The following is a 26,726-nucleotide window of genomic DNA, read 5'->3' as shown; positions in this document are numbered from 1 at the left end:
ATGGATTTGGATAATTATTATGATTCTTGAATTTAATGCTTTTGAACTAAGACAATATTTCCCATTGATTTTAAGTTCTGGCTTTAGTCTCCTTAGGCTCTTAGCTCACGCTCCCAATGCCAATACTTTCGTCACTCTTGGGCAGGTGTGTTCCAACAAGAGTTTACTCCACTGGGCAAGATAAGGTTCATGAATTATTAATTATGTACTTGAACCCAGTTTGGGCACTTGCTGATTTCTATGGGATTTACGCATGTCAGGATTCTCTTTAACTCCTCAAAAATCCTCACAAATGGCATCACTGACTCGATGGACATGAGTTTGAGCAAACTCCGGGGATTGGTGATGAACAGGGAAGCCTGGCATGCTGTAGCCCATGGGGTCCCAAAGAGTCAGACATGACTGAGTGACTGAACTGAACTGACCTCTTGACTGCTCCCCAGATAATGGTTAAGAAAGGTCGAAACATCCCCGGCAGTGAATTCCTAGGACTAGTGGAAATCCTACCCCTGTTACAATCATGGTCACAGATGATGGAGCTCCCCTGGTTGCACTGACTCCCAGCCTTCTCTCCTAGGAACTCACAGACCTAGGCAGACTGAGCGGCTCACCCACTTCCCCCCTGGGAGTGTTCCTGTTCAGCACATCTAGACTGTTACAGCCCGTGTAAACAGAGCTATTTTGAAAGGCAAACTTTGGTGAGCTCATGAGTATTTCTACTAGCATGAGGCTGACCAGTGACCTTAAAGAAAGTCTTCCTCAAATCTTAATTTGAGTGTTTATGAGCAGGTCAATTATTTTGGACAAATATTTTTTTCAATTCACAGAGCAGATGTCAAATGATTCTCTGCCATGATTCTGCTTGCCTCCTTTTCCCAAGTCACTCTTGTTCTGAATCTTGGGCTGCAGCCTGGTATTGAAAGCTGAGCTGTGAGCCCCAAAACTCATGGCAGACCTAAATCTAAACAACAGAACTGTTCCAATTCCGTGGGGGAATATAAAGAAGAAAGGCCAGTGTTACGTGGGGCCTTATCTGCAGACAGGTAAATCACTGTTCACATTGAAAAGAAACACTTCCATTGAGCCAAGCAAAGTTTTAGGAAAGACTTGGGAACAATTTTTAAAAAAATACTCTGAAAACTGTAGACACCCCGTCTCCCATATTCTCATCCCACCAGTGTCCAGTTGTTCCAAAGTATTTGTTACTCCCTTCTTTTTCTAAACTTTAAAGAAGATGGAGATGGGATTCAGGGTGCAGTAGGGGCAAAGAGCATGAAGACACTTAGATCCCAGAAAAGTTCAAGAGGAAACAATGGTCTCGGGATACAGACAAGGATTCGAGCTGCCAAAACCAAGCCTTACTCCCTTCACAATTTTGCTAAGGATACCCTTATCCATAATTGATGTTTCCCCTCTTATCCTAAATGCATTCGATTGTTCTATTTCAAATAGTAGAAGTTCAAGTTGAGGATTTGTCCTTTCCAGCAGGAAAACATCAGCAGGCGTGACTGTTCCCTGCAGATATTTAGAACATTTACCCTCTATGACTCTTCCTAGAGATTTCTGAGGTCTCAGACCCAGAGTTAAACTATTAACTTAACAGATTTCATGGAGTGCAGGACAATCTTAGGTAGCCTGGACAGTCAGTCAGTTCAGTCACTCAGTCGTGTCCGACCCTTTGAGACCCCATGGACGGCAGCACGCCAGGCTTCTCTGTCCATTACCAACTCCCAGAGTTTGCTCAAACTCATGTCCATTGAGTCAGTGATGCCATGCAATCATCTCATCCTCTGTCATCCCCTTCTCCTCCTGCCTTCAGTCTTTCCCAGCATCAGGGTCTTTTCCAATGAGTTCGTTTTTATGTATCAGGTGGCCAAAATATTGGAGCTTCAGCATCCGTCCTGCCAATGAATATTCAGGACAGGGGTGGCCAGTTATGACACCTTCAGTTGGCCTGATGTGCAGATTTAAGTGTTACCAGCTAAACTAGCTCTGAGGCTTTCTTCTTCCTCTTTTTTTTTTTGTTTTCTCACTTAAGCATTTTTTTTAATTCGAGTATAGCTGCTTTACAACATTGTGTTATTTTCTGCCGTACAGCAGAGTGAATCAGCTATTTCTATACATATATCTCCTCTTTTTTAGATTTCCTTCCCATATAGGTTTATAGGTTACCACAGAGTATTGAGCAGAGTTCCCCATGCTCTACAGTAGGTTCTCATTAGTAATCGATTTCATATGTAGTGGTATATATATTGTCAGTCCCAATCTCCCAGTTCATCCCACCCCTCACTTCCACCTTGGCAAGCAGGAATAGAGACACAGATAGAGTGGCTGTCTTCCTCTCGACAGATCCTGAGTAACCTGGTGATGGAGGAGCTCATGCCCACCCTTCAGACAGACATCCTGCCTAGAATGAAGGGGAAGAAGAACGACAGGAAGAGGGCCTGGTTTGGGGTGAGCAATGTTTCTGCTCTGCCAGCTCTGCTGCTCAAAATGCACATTCCCTTCCCTTCTCTTTTTAAGGTCTTGTTTTTCTTTTCTTTTTTTTTAAAGACGTAATCCCTTCCCTGGGTGGAGAACTGCCCAGTCTGCTCAGTCTCATATACATCAGGACTAATCCAAACAAACTCAAACTTTGAAAGAAAAATTAGAATGTGCACACAGTTTTGTTTATGTTGCGATCATCTGTGATTAACCTGCCCTCCCGTGCTTGACTCCGTCAGGCTCTGACACATGACAGAGCCCCAATTTGTGTGCTGTTCTCTGTTGCAGCTCCTCGAAGAGGCCTACCACCTGGTTCAGCATCGAGTTTCAGAAGGATTAAGTGCCTTGAAGGAGGAGTGCAGGGCTCTGACGAAGGGCCTGGAAGGAACCATCCGTTCAGACATGGATCAGATTGTGAACTCAAAGAACTTCTTAATTGGAAAGATCAAAGGTCAGTGGAGATAATGCCTACTCCTATGAGCTAGATAAGCTGTGCATTTAAAGCTCTTCCACAGGGTGAGACGTCCCAGGTGGCACTAGTGGTAAAGAACCCTTCTGCCAGGAGGGCACAGCAACCCACTCTAGCATTCTTGCCTTGAGAAGCCCATGGACAGGGGAGCCTGGCGGGCTACAATCCATAGGATTGCACAGAGTCGGACACTGCTGAAGTGACTTAGAATGTACATGGTGAGAATTCATAGCTTCAGAGGAGAATTAAACTGAGGGACTTTGGGAGAAAGTGGTAGTACTTGTAATAGGAGCATACTAGTGGTGCTGTTAAGGGTCTGGACCTCCCCATGGAAACTTCAGTGACACGGGCTGGAGGAAACAGTGCCTCTTGCCTGTACTGATGCCTGTATGTCCTGATCCTGTACCTCTTACACCAAATTGTAATGGCTCTGCCCTGCCCTCCACCTGCTGTAAGCTCTTAAAGAGTAGGGCCATGCTGCCCCAGTTCACTCAGGCATTCCCTGTGCTTAGTACCGTGTCTGGTATATGCAGACTCACAGTGAATATCCAAATCAGTGAATAATGGATGGATTTTCCTTTAATAAGAAAAAAAGCTTTGGGGTTGCAGTCAATAAATCTAGATCTTCCTCCACTTATCATGGGGTTACAAGCCAATAAACTCATCATAATTGAAATGCATGCATTTAATGCAGTTGACCCACCCAATATCATAGCTTAGCCTAGTTACCTTAAACATGCTCAGAACACTTATATCAGCATATAGTTGGGAAAAATCACCTAACACAAGGTCTGTTTTATTATAAAGTATTGAATAGCTCATGTAATTTATTGAATAGTGTATTGAAGGGGAAAAACAAAAAGGTTTGTCTGGGTACAGAATGGCTGTCAGTGGGTTGGTTGTTTATGCCTGTGATCCTGTGCCTGATGGGAGCTGTGGCTGTTAACCCTGCCCAGCATCCCAAAAAGAGCATCATACTGCATCTCACCTGCTTCAGAAAAGATCAGATTTCAAAATCTGAAGTAGTTTCCCTGGTGGCCCAGACAGGAAAGAATCTGCCTGCAATGCAAGAGACCCAGGTTTGATCCCTGGGTGAGGAAGATCCCCTAGAGAAAGGAATGGCAACCCACTCCAGTATTCTTGCCTGGGAAATCCCGTAGATAAAGGAGCCTGGTGGGCTACAGTACGTGGGGTGACAACGAGTCAGATACAACTGAGCAACTAACACTTCTGCTGAACGGGTAATGCTTTCTTCGCCTCATTGTAAACTTGAAAGCTTGAAAGTTGAATCAGGGACCATCTGTGGCCCCAGCTCTAATGTCAGCTGGGTATGTGGGTTCAGGGAGGTCACTCAACTTCTGTGTGCCTTGGTGCCCTCCTCTTGAAATCGCAAGGGCCCGTGAGATCAGGGTCTGCATGCTGAGGCTCTTGGGTCAAATCCAGCCTGCCACTATTTTTATAAATTACATTTTACTGGAAGATGGCTGTGCCCACTCCTTTCTGTATTGTCTGTGGCTGCTTTGGCACTGCAGGAGCATAGCTGAGTTGTTAGAACTGAGATCTTACGGGCAGCAAAGCTGAAAATGTTCCTGACCTGGCCCTTGACAGAGAAAAGCTTGCCTCTTTCCTCACAGGAGGCTTTAGATGGCCTCTAAAAAATTCTACAGAATAAAATTCTATGGTTCTGCCTCCTACATACCCCAAAGCACACCACACTGAACATCATTTCAGAGGGAAGCATGCTGGCTTTTCTGTGATTGTTTATCAGAAGTTTTCTAGGTAGTCAGTTTTCAAATTATTCACTCAGTCATTCATTCAAAAGACATTCACTAAGTGCTTTCTGAGCAGGGCGATGCAGCTTTAGCAGCGAACAGGGAAGATCTAGTTCCTGTGTTCAAAAGACGTGGAACCTAATGGGATTTTCCGCTTGGAGGATTATCCTCTACACTTCAGGCTCTGTTCATACTGCAGCCTAGCTCACTCTGAGCTCTTCTAACAAGTCCTCCTGAGAGGAGGTTGCAGGAGGCATAACTAGAGCCAAGGCGTGTGCGTCTGAATCTATTGTTTATCTGTTCATGCGATGTCTTCTCCAGCCAGATATAAATTAACTTCAGACTGTTTTCTGGTTCCTATTACCCAGGTCTCTTATTCCTTTATTAGCACGACTGATCTGGAGTTGACTGTATGTTGAAATGCTTTATACAACTTAAAATGGCCAACACTAAACTGCCACGGCCAAAGACATTCCTGTTGACTGGAGCTGAGCTGAGCCTAATGGCGGCCATTCTCTTGGCCTGAATTAAATGAGTCTCTCTTTCTCTCTTGCCTAAATCCCTTCACATAAGATGGAAAAATATTCTGCTCTGGACTGGTTTTAGTTTCCTAAAGGAAGCCTTGAAAGGAAGTCATGATCAGGTCTTTTAAAAATGGAATATCAGAAACACATTTTCACCAGGCCTCTTGTTCTTCCCCTTTAAAACAAGAAAGTGCACGTCGGACTGCATTGATAAAGGGCTTTGGATTTCAAAAAAACTTCGGGAGTATTAAAGTAGCTTTCTCTCCATTTCCTCCCATATGATTCTTGGCTTAAATTCTGCTGCACAAATACCGAATCATTTAATAAGCATTTATCCTGCCCCTGCTGAATACAAGGGCTATGAGGCACCTAGGAAGAAGAGAAGAGAATAAAAGTCACATCACAGACACCAAAACAGGCGGAAAAAAATATGGTAAATGCCACAAAAGAGGCAAGAACAGAGGGCACAATGATTCCCAGGCAGGAACCATTTCAGCTTCAAAAAAAGTCATGTGGGCCCCTCAAAATGAGAGGAATGTTTTAATGTCAGTTAATTGAAAAGGATGATATTACTCACAGGTACAGTAAGAACTGACAGTTTCTGAGTCCTTCCAGAGGATCACACACAGTTCTGAGCATTTTGAACACAGTGAACTCATTTAATCCACACCATAACCTTCAGAGTAATTACTATTATGAGCCCCATTTTACAGATAAGAAAACTGAAGTAGAGATGAAGTAATTTGCCTGAGATTCCAAAGGTAGAGTAGGAAACAGTCAGACCAACCCCACCCCACACCTCCAGGGTTTCTCTCTTCATCACTCTGCTCAACTGAATTAATGTACAGCTCATGAATTATCGTGTCACAACACATGATTCATCTCTGCATCCCTGAAAAATAGCAGAGCATACTTGTGTGGGATGTAAAATTTATTTGATCATAGGGAAACACCAGTAGACTGTAGTTCAGGAAGCTGGGTGGTGGTTCAGGGCATTAGGTATTCCGAGTGGGTGAATTTGAACTTGGCCTTGAAGAGGTGAGTAGGATGTTTATAAACAGAAGTGGAGGAAGGAGGGCAGAGGTGGAAGGAACGCTGGATAAAGGCACAGAGAAGGGGGCTGGAGCCCACGGTGGTACATAGGCAAGGGGAGGTCTGGCAGAGAGGAGCATAGCCACCCACGACCCCTCCCCGTGCCCATCTCTGCCCCCACCCAGCAGGGCATGCCAGCCAACTACTAAATCTTTACTATATATTAGCTATGACCATGATTGCTCTGAAATTTCAATTAGACACTTTTCACATAGTTCTTCTCCCAGAGTTAATTTATAAATAGTTCATTTATCCTCCTAGCAAACAATTTTGCATTTTGGTATCAAGTAAGTTAGTTATTTTTAGGAGTCATAGATTGTTTCATTGAATTATACAATAGAAAGGTTTCCCCCCCCCTAGTAATTCTATGACCTGTTTAATATCTTCTATCTCAAATATTTATAAGTACATAATATCAATAGTATTGGTCATATCAGATTTTCAGAGTAAGAGGCAATCTGATCCTTTGTAACCCTGTGAAAGATTTCTGCAAATTGAAGTGAGAATGTGGCCATTCTTCTCACCATAAGCAAGTTATTTGCCAATAGAAAATAAGAAGTCTATTTGAATTGTAAATCTGGGTCTGAAAGTTAGGGTGTGGCCTTGGTGGAGTCATCTGACATCTCCTGGCCCCCTTCCCCATCTGTAGGATGAGGACCTGGACATCAAGATGAATCTGTACTTCCCTTCTCAGTTGTATGGTCCTGTGACAAGGCTCGGTGGCTTACCAAGCTCCACAAAACTAGCCTTTCATCCACAGAGCGAGCTCAAGCCTTTTCCAGTTCAGATATCCTTTACTGCCGCAGTGCTTCCCAACCTGGCTAATCATGAGAACTGTTTCAACACTTAAAACAAACAAACAAACAAAAAACCAGATTTCCACGGCCTATCCAGACGTCCTGGATCAGGATCTTTACTATGGTCCTCTTCTAAATCGAAGAGCAGTGTTTCCTCTGGGAAGTAAGAGTATGGTTACATTGTTTAAATCCTTTTCTAAATTTATTTTAATTGGCAGGGAATTACTTTACAATATTGTGATGGCTTTTGCCATACATCAGCATGAATCAGCCATGGGCATACATGTGTCCCCTCCCTCCTGAACCTTTTCACTCAGTTCAGTCGCTCAGTCGTGTCCGACTCTTTGCAACCCCGTGAATCGCAGCACGCCAGGCCTCCCTGTCCATCACCAACTGAACCTTTTAGTCCCTTTTTATGATTTTCTGTACTCTTTATATTTTTGTCACTTAGTTTTTCATCCTTGATTATCAGGAATAATAGCATGTTTTTAAAAATTGGGGGTGGGGATGGGAGGTGGTGTGTCAAACCGATTGGAATTTGTTTCCATTTTGCCTAAAAAGAAACCATACTTGAATTTTTTAAAAGGCCCTTGAGGAGAAGGGAGGAAAATTGAATTAGATCAACTGATTAACTCTTAGAAAAATGAATTAAAAACCTAATAAATGTGTTTTCAGAAGACAAACTATGAATTTATAATGGTGATGATTGATAGGAAGTAGATGAGTCATTAACATTTTCACTTTTTTGTATTAAGCATTATCTATTCATAAGGACTAAGCGGAAAAATGTATTTAATCCTAGGGCAGAGGTGATCTTGGGGAGGGGTTTCTCTTTGTTCGAGTTCTCAAGGAGAGATTCTCTTTGATGGTTTTCCATTCTGGTGAGTGCTGGCACAGGACACACTGTGTTGCCTGCTTGAGCTGGCATTGCTGTTGAGTGTCTCCGTGGGGCACTGTCCAGCCTGGCCTGGCTCCAGTGCCTCTGAATCCAGTCTTGCCATCACTCACAGTTTCCTGGCTATTTCCCACCTCAGCGATGGTGGCTCAGCCAGCGGAGAGAAGCTGTGCAGAGAGTGTGCAGCCGTTCCTGGGGTCCATTCTGGAGGAGCTGATGGGACCTGTAAGCTCGGGATTCAGTGAACTGCGCTCACTCTTTGAAAAAGAAGTGGATGAACTTAGCCAGAGCTTTCAGACCACCAAAGACAGTGCCCAGCTAAAGGAGGTAGGGTGTGAAGCGAAGGAGTGGAGTGTGAATGGTCTTTTTGTGAGTCTTTGTCTCCATTCATCTTTCTTTTTTCTCTCCTATCTCTCTCCTGTCTTTTCTTCTTCCCTGCCTTCCATTCATCTGCCTTTCCATCTGCTCATCTAGTCTTTCTGTCATTCATTCATCCACATTATTCATTCATCCATCCATCTACTTGATTTCCTTTATTAATGGTTTTCAAGTTACAAAAATAATAACATGCTTGTATAACTTAAACAGTATACAAAGATACTTACATAAAGGCAAAATTAATCGCCATCGCTCATACCCACCTAATTCTAGCCCACCCCCAACTCCTAAAGTATCTCCACTTCTAACTCCTTGAATTAACCCATATAAATAGCTTAGTATGTGTTCTCACATGCTTTGTCCTTGCCTGTACAAATATATACACATATATCCTCATTTATATACATTTTGTGTTTTGATTGATTTGCTTCCAAAAGCATGACAAAAACCAGTGTTTCTCAAAGTATGTTCCTGGGACTAGTATCATCATCCTCCTTATATGACTGCTAAAAATGCAGATTCTCAGGCCTCACCCATGAACTATCAGATCAGAAATCCTGGGGTAGGGCCCAGCAGCAGTCTGGTTCAACAAGACCTCCAGAGGACTCTCTGTATCCTACAATGACAGACATAACTGGGCAGCTTTATTTTACACTTGCTGTATCATGATGAACATCCCTACAAGTCAAGCCAGTGGATAAAACCAAAAAAAAAAAAAAAAAAAACCTTTATTTTTTTATGCATACATACACGAAATTATATGTAAACAAGATCATTTGTTAGTATTTTGAGGTTTCTCATGGTAGCCTTTCTAAAACTTAACTTTCCCTCCTTCCCCACATCCCCTCCTCCCACTCAAGCAACTAGTGTGAATAACTCAGCATATGCTATTCTGTGCTTTTCTCCATGTTCATAGAGCATATAAAACACATATTTTGTGCGATATGTTTTTTTAGGTTGTTTGCTCTTAGAAAAATGGGATTATATTATGTATATATTGCTTTGCTTTTCTGTTTTCTTATTCAAAAATGCCTCATGAAACTTTTTAAGTTAATGTTCTAGTTCTAGTTCATTTTTTGTAACAGCTGCATAATACTTCATGTACCAATACACCATGATTTATTCAACCCTCCAAATGCTGCTAGCACCAGGAACAAAGCTGCAATAAATAACCTTGTAACATATATTCATTTACTTTGAAGCTTTTATTTATATGGGATCTGATTCCTAGGACAGGATTGCTAGATTGAAAGGTGGGAATTTTTCTCATGTTAACTGATGTTTCCATTGACATCCCCCAAAAAGGATTTAGATTTTACATTTCCACCAATTGTACATGATAAAGGACTTTCTTTTCATCAGCCTTAGGGAATCACTTGTTCAACTTTTTGCCAGTCTTAGAGGAGCAAAGTGGTAACTGATTTTTCCTCTCCTGTCTGTTTAATTGCTATTTTAAAAAATAGACACATTGCAAATTATGTGACAAGGGGCAAGTTTGACAGCATGGTTTTGGTTATTAATTCTACTTCAGTGGAGTTCTCTAGAACTCATTTCTTAAGGGAGTAATATTTTCCTCTTACAAGCACCATGAAAGTGGGCCCTTGTTAAATTTTTCATTAGAGAAATCTACAAATTTAGATTTATCTCTTTTCTGTGACCTGAAACTCAGACAGCAAGTACATCCTGTCTGTTCACAGTTATCCCGTTAGTCCCTGGTTCTCCCTAGGCCCGTGTTTTCAGCATGCTTCATTCTGTTTTCTCTTTCTCCACCCACCCTCTTGTTTATTCTAGAACTCCAAAATTCAGTTTTTTAAATCGCTTTTAAATAGGCTTGGAAAATAGGATGCACTTAGTTGGTGAAATCACTCATAGTTTAAGTATGTGTTGATAATACTTAAAGTCTTTAGCAGGTGAGGTCTATTGCTGTCCTCTTGCTGGAAATTGCATGGCCTGATTGATCAAGCTATCTCTTGTATAGACTGGAGGATGGGGAACCCCAGTTTTTAAAACTGGATACCTCTCCTAGGCCATGCTTCTTTCTATCTCACTCCCTCCCCATACCCCCACCCCCCATCTACTAGCAGAGGGAAGCCCCTGGGCACAGACAGAGCCTCAGAGAGCTCCAGGGACTCTGGCTTTACTCTTAGAGTCCAGGAGTCCAGGGGGCATCTTGACTTCCCTGGGATTTTCTGAGAGGGATGTCTCTCATGAAACAAGGCTCTGGAGGCTTGTGAGCCCAACAGCAGTTCTACATGCCAAAGAGACTTCCTGAACTCTTGAGCTCTGGAAGTGGGTACTTGGAGTCCATCAAGAGCTTGACAAGACTGGAGTCCCATGGAATGCATCCCTGGGTGTGTCCGTTGTCCAGTTGGTTCTTCCACCTGTCTCCATCCTAGCAAGAGAGCTGTCCTAGGGACCCATCAAAGGAGGGAAATAAGACAATGAAGATATCACAGATACAGGGATCTGAGAAGTGATTAATTCTAATAACATAGGTTTGTTTAGAATTTATGTAATAGTCATGTAATGGGCTTCCCAGGTGGTACAGTGGTAAAGAATCTGCCTGCCAATGCAGGAGGCACAAGAGATGCAGGTTCAATCCCTGGGTCAGGAAGATCCCCTGAAGGAGGAAATGGCAACCCACTGCAGTATTCTTGCCTGGAAAATTCCATGGACAGAGGAGCCTGGTGAGCTACAGTCCATGGAGCTGCTAGGAATCAGATATGACTGAGCAATTCAGCACACACATACACAATAGTGATGTAATATAGTTCCTAGGTCTGAAGGTGTGTCATTTTCCCCTCCATCAAAATTCAGCATCTAGAGCAGCTTATGAATCTTCCACTGGATTCCGTGAAGATGGAGCCTTGTTATAATAAAGTCAACCTGCTTCAGGAGCACCTTCAGGATCTCAAGAGCCGCTTCAGGTTCCCCCACATCGATCTGGTGGTCCAGAGGACACAGAACTACATGCAAGAGGTAGGGGCGGCGGGGTCATCTGTGGTGGAAGAGGATGGGGCTGCAGAGAAGCAAGCGCAGCAAATGAGACAGGTGTGCTGGCGTAGCTGGGGAAATGGGGCCCGTTTCTTTAGCCATCATGTTGAGTGATGACATCTTTTGTCCTGTTCCAGCTGGCTCCATTTTTTCCACGTTGATGAGCATCATAGAGAAGAAATGTCTCAGGGAAATAGAGTAGCATTAACTGATAATTACCTGATTTTTCAAGTCAGTGCTATTAATGTTGGCTTCACGTTGGAATCATCTGGGGCACTTTTAAGAAATACTGAGGTCTGGGCCACACTCCCAGTGATTTTGATATCTATTTTTTGTAATTAAAAAAACTTCTCCCACTCCCATTCCTACTGCATTTAATTTGCAGCCAGAATGGAGAACCACTAGCTTGAATCAATTCCGTAATCTAGTTAAAAGTAAATCAGTCACTCAATCACAATTTTAAATTTGGATTTCTTGAGTCTACTTCATAGATTCCTTTTCCTTCCAATAAAGAACTTTTTCTTTAGAAACAGGGATGAATAGTAACAGATTCGTTCCATATTCTAACGCTTTCTAAGTGAAGGAAGGGTGGGATCACTGAAGCCATTAGAGCACAATTCTACTTCACAAATATTCCTGGGGAGCTTCCTGTGGGCTGGATATTGTGCCAGACCCCACTTCAGGAGCTAGTAGTGAGATAGACTCTTAGATAAATTCACTTTGGCGTTGAAAGTGCTGAGAGGAAAGCTATTGTGTTCAGATCACAGGCTTGGGGAAGAAAGGAGCATTTTTTTTTTTCCTTAAAAGTTATAGGCAGGATTAAATGGCACATTTTATTTATTATCTAACCTCTGAGTTGTGAAGGATTAAAGATGAATGAGGAGCAAAATTGGCCAATGGCTTAACTGAAGTTCCTTTGACAGCACTGGACTATGGTGAAATGGATACAGGCATAAGCGCGGAGAATAAGAAATCAGAACCACTTCCATTTCCTAACCTATGCGTGTGACAGTCACGGGCTCCACTGAGCCTTGACCCTGTCTCCTTTCCCAGCCTGGCAGAGAAAGGGAGAGAAGTAGGGTGGCAGGGTGAAAAGTGGAGTGAGCGATGTGCTGGGATGGTTTACATCCATTTGAAAGGAGAGGTGCAGAGCTAAGGAGCCAAAAAATAATTGGAGAAGCCTCCCACCTCATTTCACTGAGCCCTGGCTGCAGGGGATGGGAATGACCACAGGAAATGATGATATCCCATGGTCTTGGGTTTTCCAGTGCAGGGTGGAAAGAGAGATGAGAAGAAAAGATCCATACATCTGTACATACATGTACACATACAGGTACAGGTGTGTGTGTTTCCCAGCTTCCTACTGACCTCACTGTGGTTGTGGGCTTATGCATTTCACAGACCACACAGTGGATTGAGGACTTGTTGCCCTGGGTCACCCCCAGGGTCCATCTCTGATGGTCATGCCCTTCTTTCTCTCCAACCTGACTTTGACCCGAGGGTGGCGATCCCAGCTTCTGACTGCCCTCTGCTTCTGTGTTGCTTTGGCTTGTAGCTGATGGAGAATGCAGTATTCACTTTTGAGCAGTTGCTTTCCCCACATCTCCAAGGAGAGGCCTCCAAAACCACAGTCGCCATTGAGAAGGTTAAGCTCCGAGTCTTAAAGGTAAAATTGTTCTCTCACTTGCGGGAAGCATGAAGCAAGACCGTGACTCATTTCTTTTGTTATGTGGAAAATATCAAGTTCTCTCTTTGACTTGCCTCCCCCTTTAAAAATAGTGCTGGGTCCTTTCTCCCTGATAACCGGGGACAATCAACTCACACCAGTTCCCCTTCGACTGTCGTGCCTATTCTGCCATCTAGTGGCTACTTTAGGGACCACAGGTCCTCAGCATCTGGTCACCAGCCAGAAGTGCCATGTGCTTACTTACATAGCAATTGGACTTGATACTGATTCTCCACTATAAGCAAAGAATTGTGATAGGTATTGCATGGAGTATGAAACTATAAAACACACAGTCTCTTTCTTCCGAGTTTGCAATACAGTAAAACCCATTTAAATTAACAGTTTTTAGAAAAATCAAAACCTCATGGCAAACGAACTACTTCAAAGAAAGGACAGCTGCTGTGTGAAACTGTTTTAAATGTGCTTCATGCATCAGTGTATATCAAAATAGTTGTAATAATAGGAGCTTGCATATATAGAGGGCATATCTTTAAACTTATCCTGTTTCATTTGATCCTCACAAGAACTTGACTTACGTAAGCTTAACAGGCTACTTGAGCTTTGAGCTAAAACTATCCCTAAACTTAGTCCACTAATTTTTTATGACCTAGTTTCCCTAAGCAGAGCTTTGGAACGGAAGATCAAAGTTTCACAGAGCCTAGGAGGTAGTCCCTGAATTTCAGACCTGGTCTTAATACCTCACAGGCAGTAGGAAACTCTGGCAACCAAATCATTGAGATTAAAAGCAATAATTGCCATGGTAACACACAAAATAATGAACTTGGCATTGAGAAAGAAAAGATAGTATCAAGGTCAATGCCGCCCCCCACCATGGCAACACAATTTTTAACTCTCAGGACAGTCCATCTCTTCTCTGGACACTTTAAACCACAAGAACATCCTTCCCACTGCTAAGTCAAATTTCTCACCACTGAGAATTCTAGTTCTACACTCTTTTCTCATGCCCTTCTTCCACATGGTAGTCTTTGGTTGTTTGAATAGAGCTATGATTCTATCCCAAGTTATCTCTGGCATAAATCTCTTTAACCATCCTTTGTTTGGCCTGACCATTCTGCACACATCCCTGTGACTATGCTCCAGTTTGTCTGTGCCCTCTCCCTGAACCCCTTTTAATCAAACCTGAGTCTCTAGACTTGGCTGTTCCATGAGTCAATAGGACATCCTCTTTCCTATTCTAGATACTGAACTTCTTTGTTGAACATACCGCAGTGCTAATGTAGCTGTGAGCCAGACACTGTCTTCTTTGGCAGAAATCATTGCAACCTACCAATCCTGCCTTCAGGATGTAGAGTGAAGGAAGGAGGTGATCAGGGCTCCCAGGCACCAACCCAAGACAGGGGTGATGAAGTTTTAACCCATCCCCTAGTTTTGTCTTCAATTTTATAACACTCTGCTTTGATCTTAGCTCAGTTTTCGTATCTGTAAGAGGGATGGCGGAGATGGGTCATTATCAGTCGTAACCTCTACCTGCAATGTGAGAGAACTGCATAGAAAGATCTCTGAAACCTTGCAACACCACTGGGGTCCTCAGAAATTAGGACAGGAGGGTGGAGGTGGGAAGGGAGACGAAGTGAGTTGCTGAGTTTTTTGTTTACACAAAATTTAACAGGTTGTAATGTTGTATTTAGCGTACGTTTCTGTCTCTGTACCGACAGCAATATGATTATGACAGCAGCACCATCCGGAAGAGGATATTTCAAGAGGCGCTGGTTCAAATTACACTTCCTACCCTGCAGAAGGCACTGGCATCCGTGTGCAAACCAGTAAGGAGATAGGTTACTCCAGAACCTGCTTTTGTTGCCTTTGAAGTTCAAGTAAATTTTTTTGGTCATGATGCACTTACAAGCAGTAGATGACCAGGGAGGGGTCAACACACTTTTCCTATAAGTGGTCAGGTGGCAAATATTTTAGGCTTCACGGCCGTATTATTTCTGTTGCAAGCACACAGTTCTGCCGTGATAGCACAAATGCAGCCATAGATGACCCATAAACAGATGTGCAGTCTGTGTTCCAATAAAACTTTATTTACAAAGGCAAGCAGCTGTCTGGATTTGCCAACCCTTGGACAAGACAGAATCTCAAAGAGTAATGATCTGAGTTTGAAACAAGTTAAGGGTTAGAATAGAGTGCCTACGGATTATTCCTCATTATGGTATGACACCCCCCCACCCCCACCCACCCACCATAGGCCCAACACAGCCTCTGAAACTTGACCACTCCATCCAGGAAAAGACCTTAAGTCACAAAATTTCAGAAGGATATTTGTAATTTCAGTAATATTTGCTTACTGAAGTCAAAGAAACTAAAACCATCTAAAGCTTCTATGAACACTAGGCAGCTAGTGACAGCCACGCTTGTGAAGGTGTGACTAGGTTACACCTTCAGCACAGGGTCGTAAGTGAGCCAACTAAGGAGCCCAGGTCAAGACCTGGGTTCAAGTCCCAGCTCCTCCACATACCAGCTCTGGGGCCTTGGGCAAGACCCTTGTCCTCTCTCTCGGCCTAGATTTCATCTAGAAAATGGAGGTAATAATCCTTTGCAGTATCCTTCTTAAGACTGAGAAGACCAGGGTGACACGGTGACCATTTGATGAGTGCTTGCCACATGCTCAGCACTTTGTATGGATTGTCTTGTTGATCCTCATGAAAACCCTGTGAGCAGGTACTGTGTATGTCCTCATTGCACAAATGAGGAAACCTGAGGGGTTAAGTAATGGGACCAAGGTCACAGAGCTGGCATCCACCAGAGTTTGAAGTCAGCTCGCACTCATTGGTAACATGGGATGCCCTCAATAAATGGTATTTACTACTAGTTTTTCTGCTGCTTCATGATCTGCAAGCTGGGACCTTTGCAAGGCTGGCTCCCTCTTGGCACAAATATTAAAGAGCTTTTTAGAATTTAAAAAGGGCTTTTTTGCAGCTTAGAGAGTCTCCAAACATGGAACATTAAAGTCCAGTGCATGAGTTATTTTATTGCAGAAATTTCCTTGATCATGTTTATATTCTGTACATATTGTTTTTCTTCAGAAAGCCAGAGGCATACCAAGTACCTGGCACTTACTTCTGAGGGTTAATTTCTTAGAAAATGTTTGATCAAGTCAGGGCAGTAAAGAATCTACCTATATGATTGTCTCTTGCCTATATGATTTTCCATCTTATGGCTGGAAAAGTCCAGCCGTTCAAAGAATGACTCGGTCCACTTGGACATGTCTGCATGCAAACGTCCTGTGTAAGGTATTTTTGTTTTCGAATCTCAAAGGCAATGTGGGGGCCTTGGAGCCACGTCCTCCCAAGAGAGGAAAAGAGTTAAAAAAAAAAACAAAAAAGCCTCTCTTTCTGTCTGCTCCTCTCTCTCCAGCCATCTGCAGTTATACCAAATCTCTCAGAGGCGCTTGTGATTTTTAATCAAGAGAGACCGGTTTGGAGAGAAATTGAGGCCTGGCATTTTCAGTAATGAGGAATATTGTATCAGTATCAAGAAATTTAAAAACATCTGGATTTACAGAGTAGGTGAACTAGGGGAGCATTTGCTTCAGGCAAAGATTCTTTAGTTTACTAGAGTGTATTTCCCTTGGTTCTGAGATCTGCGGTACTTAACCCAGGCTGCACATTAGAATTGCCTAGGGAGATTTTTTTTTTTTTAATTCCAACTTAACAGATCCAGGGAATTAATATGTGTCACAATTCAGTCAATTCAATATAGAAAACCTGTTTTGTAAAGTTGTGCATGTCACAACAGGATAAGTGCCCCTCAGAATGATTCTTTTCCACACAATTACTTAGCTGGTTGAAAGTTCAAAGGCCTGCTGTTTATTCGCAAACATGTATAAGCATGATCCAGGCACGTGCCCAGCCAGTGTCCCTGTTTTGTCCTAGGCTTCACAGCCTAGAGACAGCAGACAGGCTCAGCGCGCACTGAGCTTTGTGGGGAAGAGAGGTGGCTGAGTTTGGAAGAGGGTGCCCAGCTCTGCCTATGGGGACGGGGAGGACTTCCCAGCGCCATGTTTTCTCCCCGTCCTGAGGGATGAATAACAGGGAACTAAGGAGTGGAAGATCACGTGGGGAGATGAAAACCACAAACCTCGTTTTGCAGAGGAAGAGAGAGGCATAGAGCCGTGAGCTGGCTTGCCCAGGGTCCCACAGCCAGTGCAGGGCAGTGTGCAGTCCCTGAGCTGTGCTCTGCCCATGTGGCACTTACCTGTGTGTCCGTCTTATCTCACAGACCCTCTCAGGGTCATGGAAGCGCATGTCTCTTTAATCCTGTGGCTTTCCCTACGGTGGGTAGAGAGGGGTCCCATTATTATCCACTGGGATCCGGTCCTGGGCTACAGACGCCCCTGTCCTGGCTCTGAGAGTCTGAATGGGGTGGCTTCTGATGGCCTGCTGTAAATCTCCTCCCTCCAGGCAAAAGCCATCGAATCCCACTGCTAAGACCCTGGCTTTCTAAGAACCAGGGGTCAGGAGCCCCCATCCTGCACTATCAGGTGCAAGCATTATGGAGTTAATCCCAAGGATATGACTTGGCTCATTTTGATCCCTTCCTTGACCTCATGCCGATAAAAGGCAAGCCACCTGGAGACCCTTGGAAAGCAGGAAGTGTTACGGGATTTTGTGTGATGCCTGGATTGTCTTAGAATCACGGAGTTTCAGGGCCAGTTGGAGGGCAAGGGGAGACTGTTTCTCAAGAGTCTGTGACTAGGGATTCTCCACACCTGAGAATGGGATGCATCCTAAGAGTTAAACATATATCTACTCTAGGACACAGCAATCTCACTTCTAGGTATACCCTCAAGTAGCCCCTAAACCTGCAAAATCATACACAAGAATATCAATAACAATTATGTTCATAACAGTCAATATCCAGCAGTGGGAATATAGATAAACAGTTCTAGCTTGTCCATATGATGAGTGCCATTCATCAATAAAAACGAATGAACTACTGATGCATGCAGCACATGGATGAATCTCCAAACACAAACACAAAACAAGAGTACAGGGTTCCATTTACATAAAGTTAAATAACAAGAAAAACTAATCTAGTGTGATAGACACAACATCAGAGCTTAATCTCTTGGTGAGCAGTCTAGACTGGAAAAAGGTATAGGGGTGATGGGAATGTTCACCTTGATCTGGGTTATGGTTATCTGAGTATATTTATATGTTTAAAGTTGTTGAGCTCTACTTTTAAAACGTGTGCATTTTTCTCGGTATTTCTTACACCTTAGTAAAGTACTGATGGCATTAAAAAAGAAGAAAAAAAAGGAAATGTCCAGACCCACTGACAAGGCCTTGAGATCATCAGGGTCTCTGGTGTCTGCCCCCTCAAAGGGCATAGCGCGTGAATCCAGTCCAGGGCATGGTGTCAGGGCGAGAGGAAGCGGGTGACCAATGCTTCACACTCCAAGGGGAACAAGAGGGACAGCTATCCTTTCCGGAGCTCCTCTGCAAACTGGTGTCTCATGTGTTGTCCCTTTATCTTCTTATCTCTCCTTCTCCAGGAGCTTCAGAAATATGAGCAGTACATCTTTGCAGATCACACCAATATGATCCATGTTGAAAATGTCTACGAGGAGATTTTACATCAGATCCTCCTAGACGAAAGTCTGAAAGGTATGGAAGGTTTCCCTGGTGCTGGAGAAAGCTCTAGATAGAGGGGCACACCCCTGACGGGGACCCACAGGGCCAGCTAGGTTTTGTCCACAGGAATGAAAGGGGAAGAGGAAATTGACACCAAGAGCTGGGAAGACAGGACAAGGGACCAAAGAAGCGAGGGCTGCTGACCTCCACTGAGCGGTCGCGATTTGGCTCACACTCCACTGGCCCATTAGATATTATTTTGCTTTCAATCCAAATAAGACCTCTGTGAACTGGGAATTTTAAGCTTCATTTTTCAGATGAGAAAACTAAGGTTAGAGAGATTAACCTAGGATGTCTCATGAACAGCTGGCCTCTTCCGGCTGTTCCAGACAGAACAAAGGAAAAAGAGCTCTTCTTGGCCACAGGCTTACAACGCCTCCCCAGCCTGGAGCAGGTGATTCAGCAGCGGGGCTTCCCAGCTGCTCTGCCCTCTCAGCACATTCCTCACCTCCACTCAGCCAGACAGAATACACTGGGCTGTGACTCCATCCTTGGCGAGTCCCATTAAGACTCTGACTCCCAGTATCCCGTGGAATCAGGCCCTGCTCAGGATAGGAGTGTTGATAGGAAAACTTTGATAGAAATGCACAGGAGAGGGCTGTCCCTAAAACTATAGACTTGAAACATATCTGGTCTCCACAAAGAAAGCTGGCCAAGCACAAGCCCCAGGTCAAAGTAGCTCATCCAATGAGACGAGGAATACAAAGATGTCATCTCAGTATCTGCACAGAAAGAGGCGCTCAGTCAGGGCCGCTGCCAGGCCACCACAGCACCCTTGGGCGAATTAGGGAAAAAGCTCTCTTCCTCCAGTTGGCAGACTGCTCTCTGTCAAAAAATTGTCACGATATACTGGTTTGGTTTGAGCAGCACATGCTGCTGCAGCCTGCTGGAAAATCACTCTGCTGAATACACAAATCTGTGATGTGAATGGTATCCCCTTGGGTGTGAGATTGTTGGGCACTGTACAGCCTACACAGCCAGAGGTAGAGGCTGACTGTCAAAAACGTCAGCTGCTGGTTGTCGTTATTTTTTAAAATTAATTTTTACTGGAGGATGGTTGCTTTGCAGTGTGTGTTAGTTCCTGCTGTACAGCAAAATGAATCAGCCGTGTATTTACACGCATTCCCTCCCTTTTAGAGTTCCTTCCCATTCAGGTCACCGCAGCACGGGTAAGTAGAATTCCCTGTGCCATACAGTTGGCCAACAAACAAAAGATAAGATGCTCAATTGCTATGTTAATTATGCTAATTATTAGAGAACTCCAAATCAAAGCTACAATAAGGTATCCTCACTCTGACCTGAATGGCCATCATTAAAAAAAACCTACAAACAATAAATTCTGGAGAGGATGTGGAGGAAATGGTTGTTATTATTGATTTTACTCCTCTCGGGGCCTCTAGGACTGAGCTGGATGGACAGAGGCCTTTAGTTTGGACACTGCAGGTCATAAGGTTCTCTCTGCAGGCTCAGTGCTAAGGACCCATTCAGGACTGTTCTGAGTGTAAAAGCAGAGAAAATAAGGGCCTGTCGCGCCCTAAAGGAGTGTCAGTCGAAGTAGACACACTGCAGCCGCACATACTAGCAGCTAATGAGATGTGGGGGGTGCTCCAAGGGTGATACCAATGATGGTAGTAGATTTGACCTCTTTGAAAGTCAAGACCATGTTTTATTCATTCATCTTTGGATTGTGCTGTTTGAATAAATGAATAAGTGGACATTACAGAGGTCCAGGGTTTGGAATGAGCCTGTAAGCTCTGGTCATCAGGGAAGGCTTCCTGAAAGAGGGTTAGATGTAAGCTGTAATTTGAAATTGGGAAATTCAGACGGTTAGAAAAGCTGAGAGGGAAGTTTAGCTTCTGGATAGAATCAGAAATTCCAGATTAATCAGGGCAAGGTTTTAACATTATGTTTTGCTTTCTGGTATCTCTCAGTGATAAAGGAGGCTGCTATCCTGAAGAAACACAATTTGTTTGAAGACAACATGGCCTTGCCCAGTGAAAGCGTGTCCAGCCTCACTGATCTAAAAACTGCGGGGTCAAACCAGGCCAGCCCCGCCAGGAGAGCCTCAGCCGTTCTCCCCGGAGTTTCAGAGAGTGAGATCCTGAGTAATGAGGTGTTCCAGGAGGCAGGGGAGATGAAACAGCCAGAGGTCCCTAGTCCATTGGCCAGAGAAGAAGGCCTTTCCCTCCCTGTGTCCAGCCCTCCCCCAGATGGGGACACGCAGGTCATCGATTCAAGTATAGATGGCCCGGTTGTGAATCTGGTGGCTACAGAGGTGACAGCAGGCGCCCTGGGCACACACTTGTCACAGCTGGAGTTGGAAGAGACTCCTGAGGGCCGGGGAACCACCCAGGAAGACACAGAGCCCAGCTCTGCCGCAGGCTCCTTGAAGGAGCTCAGAAATTTGCTGATGGTGACTGCCGAAGTACCAGAGGAGTCCGCTGTGCTCGAGGTTGAGAAAGATACACATGAGGAGGCCCATGTTCCCCAAGATACTGAAAAAGAAGAGGAAGCAACCCAAATTGACACAGAGGCCAGTCAAGCATCTGCCTCGGGTCAGGACAACTGTGAAGAAAGTGAAGTCAGTGAGGGGGAGGCCCGTGGTCCAGCTCCCAAGGCCGAGGCCAGCGGGGTGGAGCTGGGAGAATTTCCAGACGCTCAGCCAGCCTGCGGGGGGCTCAGTGAGGGGGCCCAGGGCCCAGACCCCACAGAGGAGCCGGGAGAGCCCGCTGAGAGCAAGCTCACAGAGGGTGCTTCCGGACTGGGCGCCCTGGAAGGAGGAGGGCCCGTGTGCTCTGTGGAGGCTGAGGCTGTGCCCCTAGAAGCTTGCGTGTTCCGTTCTGACCCCATCAGCCCCAGGGAGAGCCAGGTTTCTGTGGAAGAAGAGGCGGTGGGCGGGAGCTGCAGCGCAGCCCAGCCTGCCACCAGTGAGGATGCCCAGGAGAGGAAGGCCGACCCCGTTCACGAGTGTCAGTGGGTGGTGGAGAACGTCGCCAACATTGATACCCTAGATACACAGAGAGAAGACCCCCCAGAGCCCCCTTCAGAGGAGTGAAAGGGACAACGTGGCCAAAGTCCTTCTTGGAACAAACTCAGCCCAAAGGGGGAGGGGGGCGGGTGCCTGTGAGTTGTTACCAAAAAAAAAAAAAAAAAAAAGCATGAAGTACTTCTTTAATTTGTATCATGAACTAGAGGGAAATGCACACGGGGCAGGAGCACTGAGGCCAGCCTTTGTGGAATGGAACTGTCCTCCCATGAATTATGGCTTTAGCATTTAAGTAAGAATTACAAAGGTAATGGCGTGTGTCGGGGTGGGGTGAGAGGCAGCTGAGGAGCCCAGGGTGGGACGGGGCTGCAGGGAAGGCAGAGGAGACAGCTGGGCACCCTGCACATTCTCTTCTAATGCACTTTAAGGCTTCTTCATGCCCGGCTGCAGGAAAGGGAGATGGTGAGCTCCGGCCCCTCCCGCCTGCTGTGTGCAGCCCACAGAGCCTGAGCGATCAGCCTGAGACATCTCAGGAAGGCTGAGCGGAAACAGAGCAAGACTGTGGTCTGGGGGGCTGGCTGGGACTCTTACTAATGCTGCGATCAATTTCCTACTAATTAATCTTGTTAATTCTTATTAATTAATCACTTTTTGGAGAACATCAGATGAGGCAAGGAAATTTCTTTGGCATGTTTAAGGCTGAAAGCCTTCCAAATTAGCCTTAGACTGTGCAGAGAAAGAGCTTAGCTAAATTATCAAGCATAAAGCCGACCAATTAAACATTATTTGAACAGCTATTCTACAACACATGCTGTGTTAGGCATAGTAACAAAAAAGAACAAAAGAAAAAAAAGAAAGATTAGGTGCTTGTCTAGCATAAATGAAAGGATCCAAAGGAATTTAATCTGAAAGAAAAAAAATATATACTGATTTTCAAAATATGACAACTTTCTTTCTTTGCATTGAAACAGTCCTGATTTATTCCCAGGAGGGAATAAAGTGAATAAATGAATAAAAGAAGAAAGAAAAGAGGGAAGTAAAAGGGAGAGAGAAAGGAAGAAAGAGAGAAATCAAGCTATAAATCATTAAGTTCCAAAGATATTACCAACAATGGAAATTATTTGCTCAGTTGTTTAGCAAATTGAGTCTTGTTATGTCCCAGGCACTGATACTGTGGTGAAAATGGCTCTCTTCCTTTCTCTTAGAACTTACTTTAATGGAAATAGATGGCAATACATCTTCTGAATGGATCATGACCTTTACCTGTGAGTGTTAAGGTGGAATGAACTTTCTTGCCAAAGATTAAAAAGATATATTCTCTTGTCCTTCAGAAGAATACCAGATGATTTTCTAAAAGCTTTAGTCCCAGGTCTACATCTTGAAATTTCCTTCTACAAATTTTAAAATTAGATCTCAACATATTGTCCTAAGAGCTTGTTTTGATTACCATCAGCAAGTAGTTAATATCAGTTTGGTTTTTTTTTAAAGAATTTGTCCATAGTTTGACTAATTAACCAGGAATTAAAATATCTCTCTCTCCACCTCGCTATGAAGAATTGCTTGGATTTCTGGGTCATAGGGGATGAAAAATAATCAGTATACTCTCATATTGAATTGTTTCAACCTTGACTCATAAGGTAAAGAATCTGTCTGCAAAGCAGGAGACCTGGGTTCAATCCCTGGGTTCAGGAAGATCCCCTGGCCAAAGGAATAGCTACCCACTCCAGTATTCTTGCCTGGAGAATTCCAGGACAGAGGAACCTGGCAGGCTGTAGTCCATGAGGTGGTAAAGAGTCTGACATGACCAAGTGACTAACACTTAGAGTGTTTAGATCCTCTCATTATAGGTGGAGAAGGCAACAGCAACCCACTCCAGTACTCTTGCCTGGAAAATCTCATGGACAGAGGAGCCTGGTAGGCTGCAGTCCATGGGGTCATGAAGAGTTGGACATAACTGAGCAGCTTCACTTTCACTTTTCACTTTTCACTTTCATGCATTGGAGAAGGAAATGTCAACCCACTCCAGTGTTCTTGCCTGGAGAATCCCAGGGGTGGCAGAGCCTGGTGGGCTGCTGTCTATGGGGTCTCACAGAGTTGGACACGACTGAAGTGACTTAGCAGCAGCAGCAGCATTATGGGTGGAAGGCAGAGGTCACTCCCCTCCCTGGTCCTCATCGTGCCTATGTTCACTCATATCCTTGCATTTGGCACAAAATATTGCAATTATGTTTACTTCCTGTCTCTTCCAGGGGCCCTTTCCTTCAAGGACAGATGCTAGGGTTTAGTCATCCTGTGTACTTCCTGCACACGTAGCCTTGAATAATGGCTCCCTGGCTTCTCAAGTCACTTTAATATCCCTAGTGCCTAACAAGGAACTGCTTGTGTCAGGCTCCTCAGGAAATGTGAGAACTGATCACCAACCACACTGCTGTGCTGGGGCTATTTGGGGCTTGCTGTCAGGCAGGAGATATATTTTACTTGGGCTTTTTGCCCTTGGGAGTCTTCCCTTAAATCAAGTCCAAAGTCCAAAAGGCAAGTGGCCAAATGGTCTGATGCGCTGCCCGGTGAGACCGAGAGCCAAAGGAGCAGTGCCCAGCCTCCCCAAGGACTGCCCTTCTCTCCAGGAGAATGGTGATCAGCAAGCAAGGAGGTCCTGGAGCAGGCTAAGCCCAAGTAGAAGCTTCTAGCTTCCTCCCTTTTGCTCACCTCAGGGCTCCTGGCCCCACTTGGAAAGCTGAGAGATTTTTCCAACCCTAAACGACAGTACCTGTCATTTCATTGGATGGATGAACATCAGTGTCTACCCATCTGCAGGTAGAGGAGCTGAGAACGCAGGTTTTCTGTACGTATTTCACAAAAGACACAACCACTAGATTAAGTCAGGTGACTGTTCCATTTGACAATGGAACAGGAAATTAAAGTGCATTAAAATTTCCTTATTTGTTTTCACATGTTGAGTGGAATAGTTTCCTATTACTGGGTTTCTCTTGCTTTTGATACAGACTTGTCTAGATTGCTTCAGTGGTTTCCACGTTGGAGCAAGGTTATTGTGATTTAAGTAAGCAGCAGGAAAAGCCTCGGCAAGCTGCTCAGAGGCTCTCTCCTATGGACAAATTTCTTTGAAATGCATAAAACCTCAAGACGTGGTTTTTGGCAAAAATTCCATGACTAGTTATGTTTTATTGACCTTTCACAAAGAAAGAATATTTTCCTTAAAAAAGAATTCGCTTGTCAGTTTTTCCTTTGCAGCTTAGAGCAGAGTCAGTAGTGTCTTGCGTTATTCAGAGTAAACTCATTTCAAAAAAAAAAAAATGCATTTTGGAGACAACAAGGACAAGATTCCAGCTTGTTCAAAATTTTTAGAAAGAGACTGAGTATGAAGAACTATGGGTCTTCATCCTCTGTCTTCTGCATTTTACTACAAAGATTCTCAAGTCTGGTTTCATAGCTTTCAGATTAGAGGTAGTGATTTCAGTGGGTTCCACGATTCTCTCAGATAAGTGATTTTATTTCTTTATAAAAAGTGCTAAATGATGTATGCTAACCTAGCAAGTTTAATTTGGGGAAGAGAAAGACATCACTGACTAAAATAAATAATACAGTTTCACTCGGTGAAAAAGTCAGTTACATGTACCTTCTTTACCATAAGCAAGTGGGTTTTACAATTTGCTTCTGAAGTCTGCAACCTCAATAAGGAGATCTACACTGTGGATTGATTTTTCTGGTCACTATATAAAGCAAATAAACTTAAACCACTTTGTAACCACATATTTACCCTGCCAAGTGCCTATATTGCAATAAAATGTTTGTCCTTGAAAAAGTGTCCAGATGTCATATTTATTTGGAATGGGGCTGTTTTCATCTTTTAAGCAAATGTCAAACTTGAATTGGGAGGAACTCCTCAGAGATGGAAAAGTGAGTCAGTATAGTACAGAATTTTACTTTTCTGCCATGAGGAAGGAATCCACAGGGAAGTCACTTAATGTCAGTTGTAATCATGCTTTTAAATGCATATGCTAATTTCTGTGGGAATCGGATTAGGTCTATAATACAGTAATGGGCAATTACTCTTGATGTAATTGAATTGCTGTTCAAACAAATTTGTTTTCAGTGGGCAACACTGAGCAATATATCCATTCTTTCTGTAATTATAAACAAAGCAATATTTACTCACCAGTATCCACAGTTGCTCATTCATCCATAAATTCATTCATCTGAAAAACAATGATTGTGCATCTGTTGTATGAGGTGCTCTAGTGGGTGTAGAAGACACAGAAGTATATACGATGGACATGATCTCATATGACGAAACTCAAATTCTCAGGGTGGACACAGCCAGGGAGAGCTCAGAATGGGTGTTTGCTTCTTCACTTGGCAGAAGCCTTTTCTGTGATCTCAGCTTTAACTTTACACCAACAGCTTCAGGCAAGAGAGGAGGCGTGTTGGAGAAATCGTGTCCGGCAGTGATGGGGACACTTGGCGTGGCATAAGCTTCCCTCCATCTCCTCCTTCCATAGCAAACTTCTGGTGGCGCCTCCAGAATTTCTACTTTGGGCCAACAATCAGATTGGAATTGGAGGTGAGGGGGATCATGAAACCACTATTGCATGTCTTTTTCTTAGATGGTATGTTCATCCGATGTGGCCAGGATGGAAGTGATGGAGGTCTCCGGAGGAGTCAACTAACAGCTCTTCTCTCCTCACAAGCCTGGAGCCACTCCAGCTTGAGCGTCTCTCATCCTTTGCCATATCCATTATCAAGAATATCTGTCCCTCCCTACCCCATCTGGCCAATTCCCATTTTTCCTGTGAGAAGACAAATCAGGCCAGTTTCCCTACCTGGCTCCTACCTCCAATGATGCTTTGCTAAACTCTCCCAGCCAAATGTACTTGTCTGCTTCTAGTCATCCTCTCTCTCTGCTGCAGTCATCCACCTGACCTGTGCCTTGGGGC

The 26,726-nt window shown here is 44.1% G+C and overlaps 1 protein-coding gene across 1 annotated transcript in view; it reads left to right on the top strand.

Annotated features, from left to right (window-relative positions):
• NIBAN1 (niban apoptosis regulator 1) overlaps positions 1 to 25,594 on the top strand; it is a 174,466-nt gene extending 148,872 nt beyond the window's left edge. Inside the window, exons 7-14 of the mRNA XM_015099360.3 lie at positions 2,350 to 2,454; positions 2,773 to 2,935; positions 8,173 to 8,360; positions 11,229 to 11,390; positions 12,961 to 13,071; positions 14,808 to 14,915; positions 18,650 to 18,761; positions 20,720 to 25,594. Coding sequence (XP_014954846.2) covers positions 2,350 to 2,454; positions 2,773 to 2,935; positions 8,173 to 8,360; positions 11,229 to 11,390; positions 12,961 to 13,071; positions 14,808 to 14,915; positions 18,650 to 18,761; positions 20,720 to 21,843 — 2,073 coding nt within the window. The 3' untranslated portion in view covers positions 21,844 to 25,594. The remainder of the gene's footprint in view (positions 1 to 2,349; positions 2,455 to 2,772; positions 2,936 to 8,172; positions 8,361 to 11,228; positions 11,391 to 12,960; positions 13,072 to 14,807; positions 14,916 to 18,649; positions 18,762 to 20,719) is intronic.
• Positions 25,595 to 26,726: the final 1,132 nt, after the last annotated feature.

This window comes from Ovis aries, chromosome 12 (assembly GCF_016772045.2).
Source record: "Ovis aries strain OAR_USU_Benz2616 breed Rambouillet chromosome 12, ARS-UI_Ramb_v3.0, whole genome shotgun sequence".
Taxonomy (NCBI): domain Eukaryota; kingdom Metazoa; phylum Chordata; class Mammalia; order Artiodactyla; family Bovidae; genus Ovis; species Ovis aries.
This window is presented reverse-complemented; position numbering and strand designations above follow the sequence as displayed.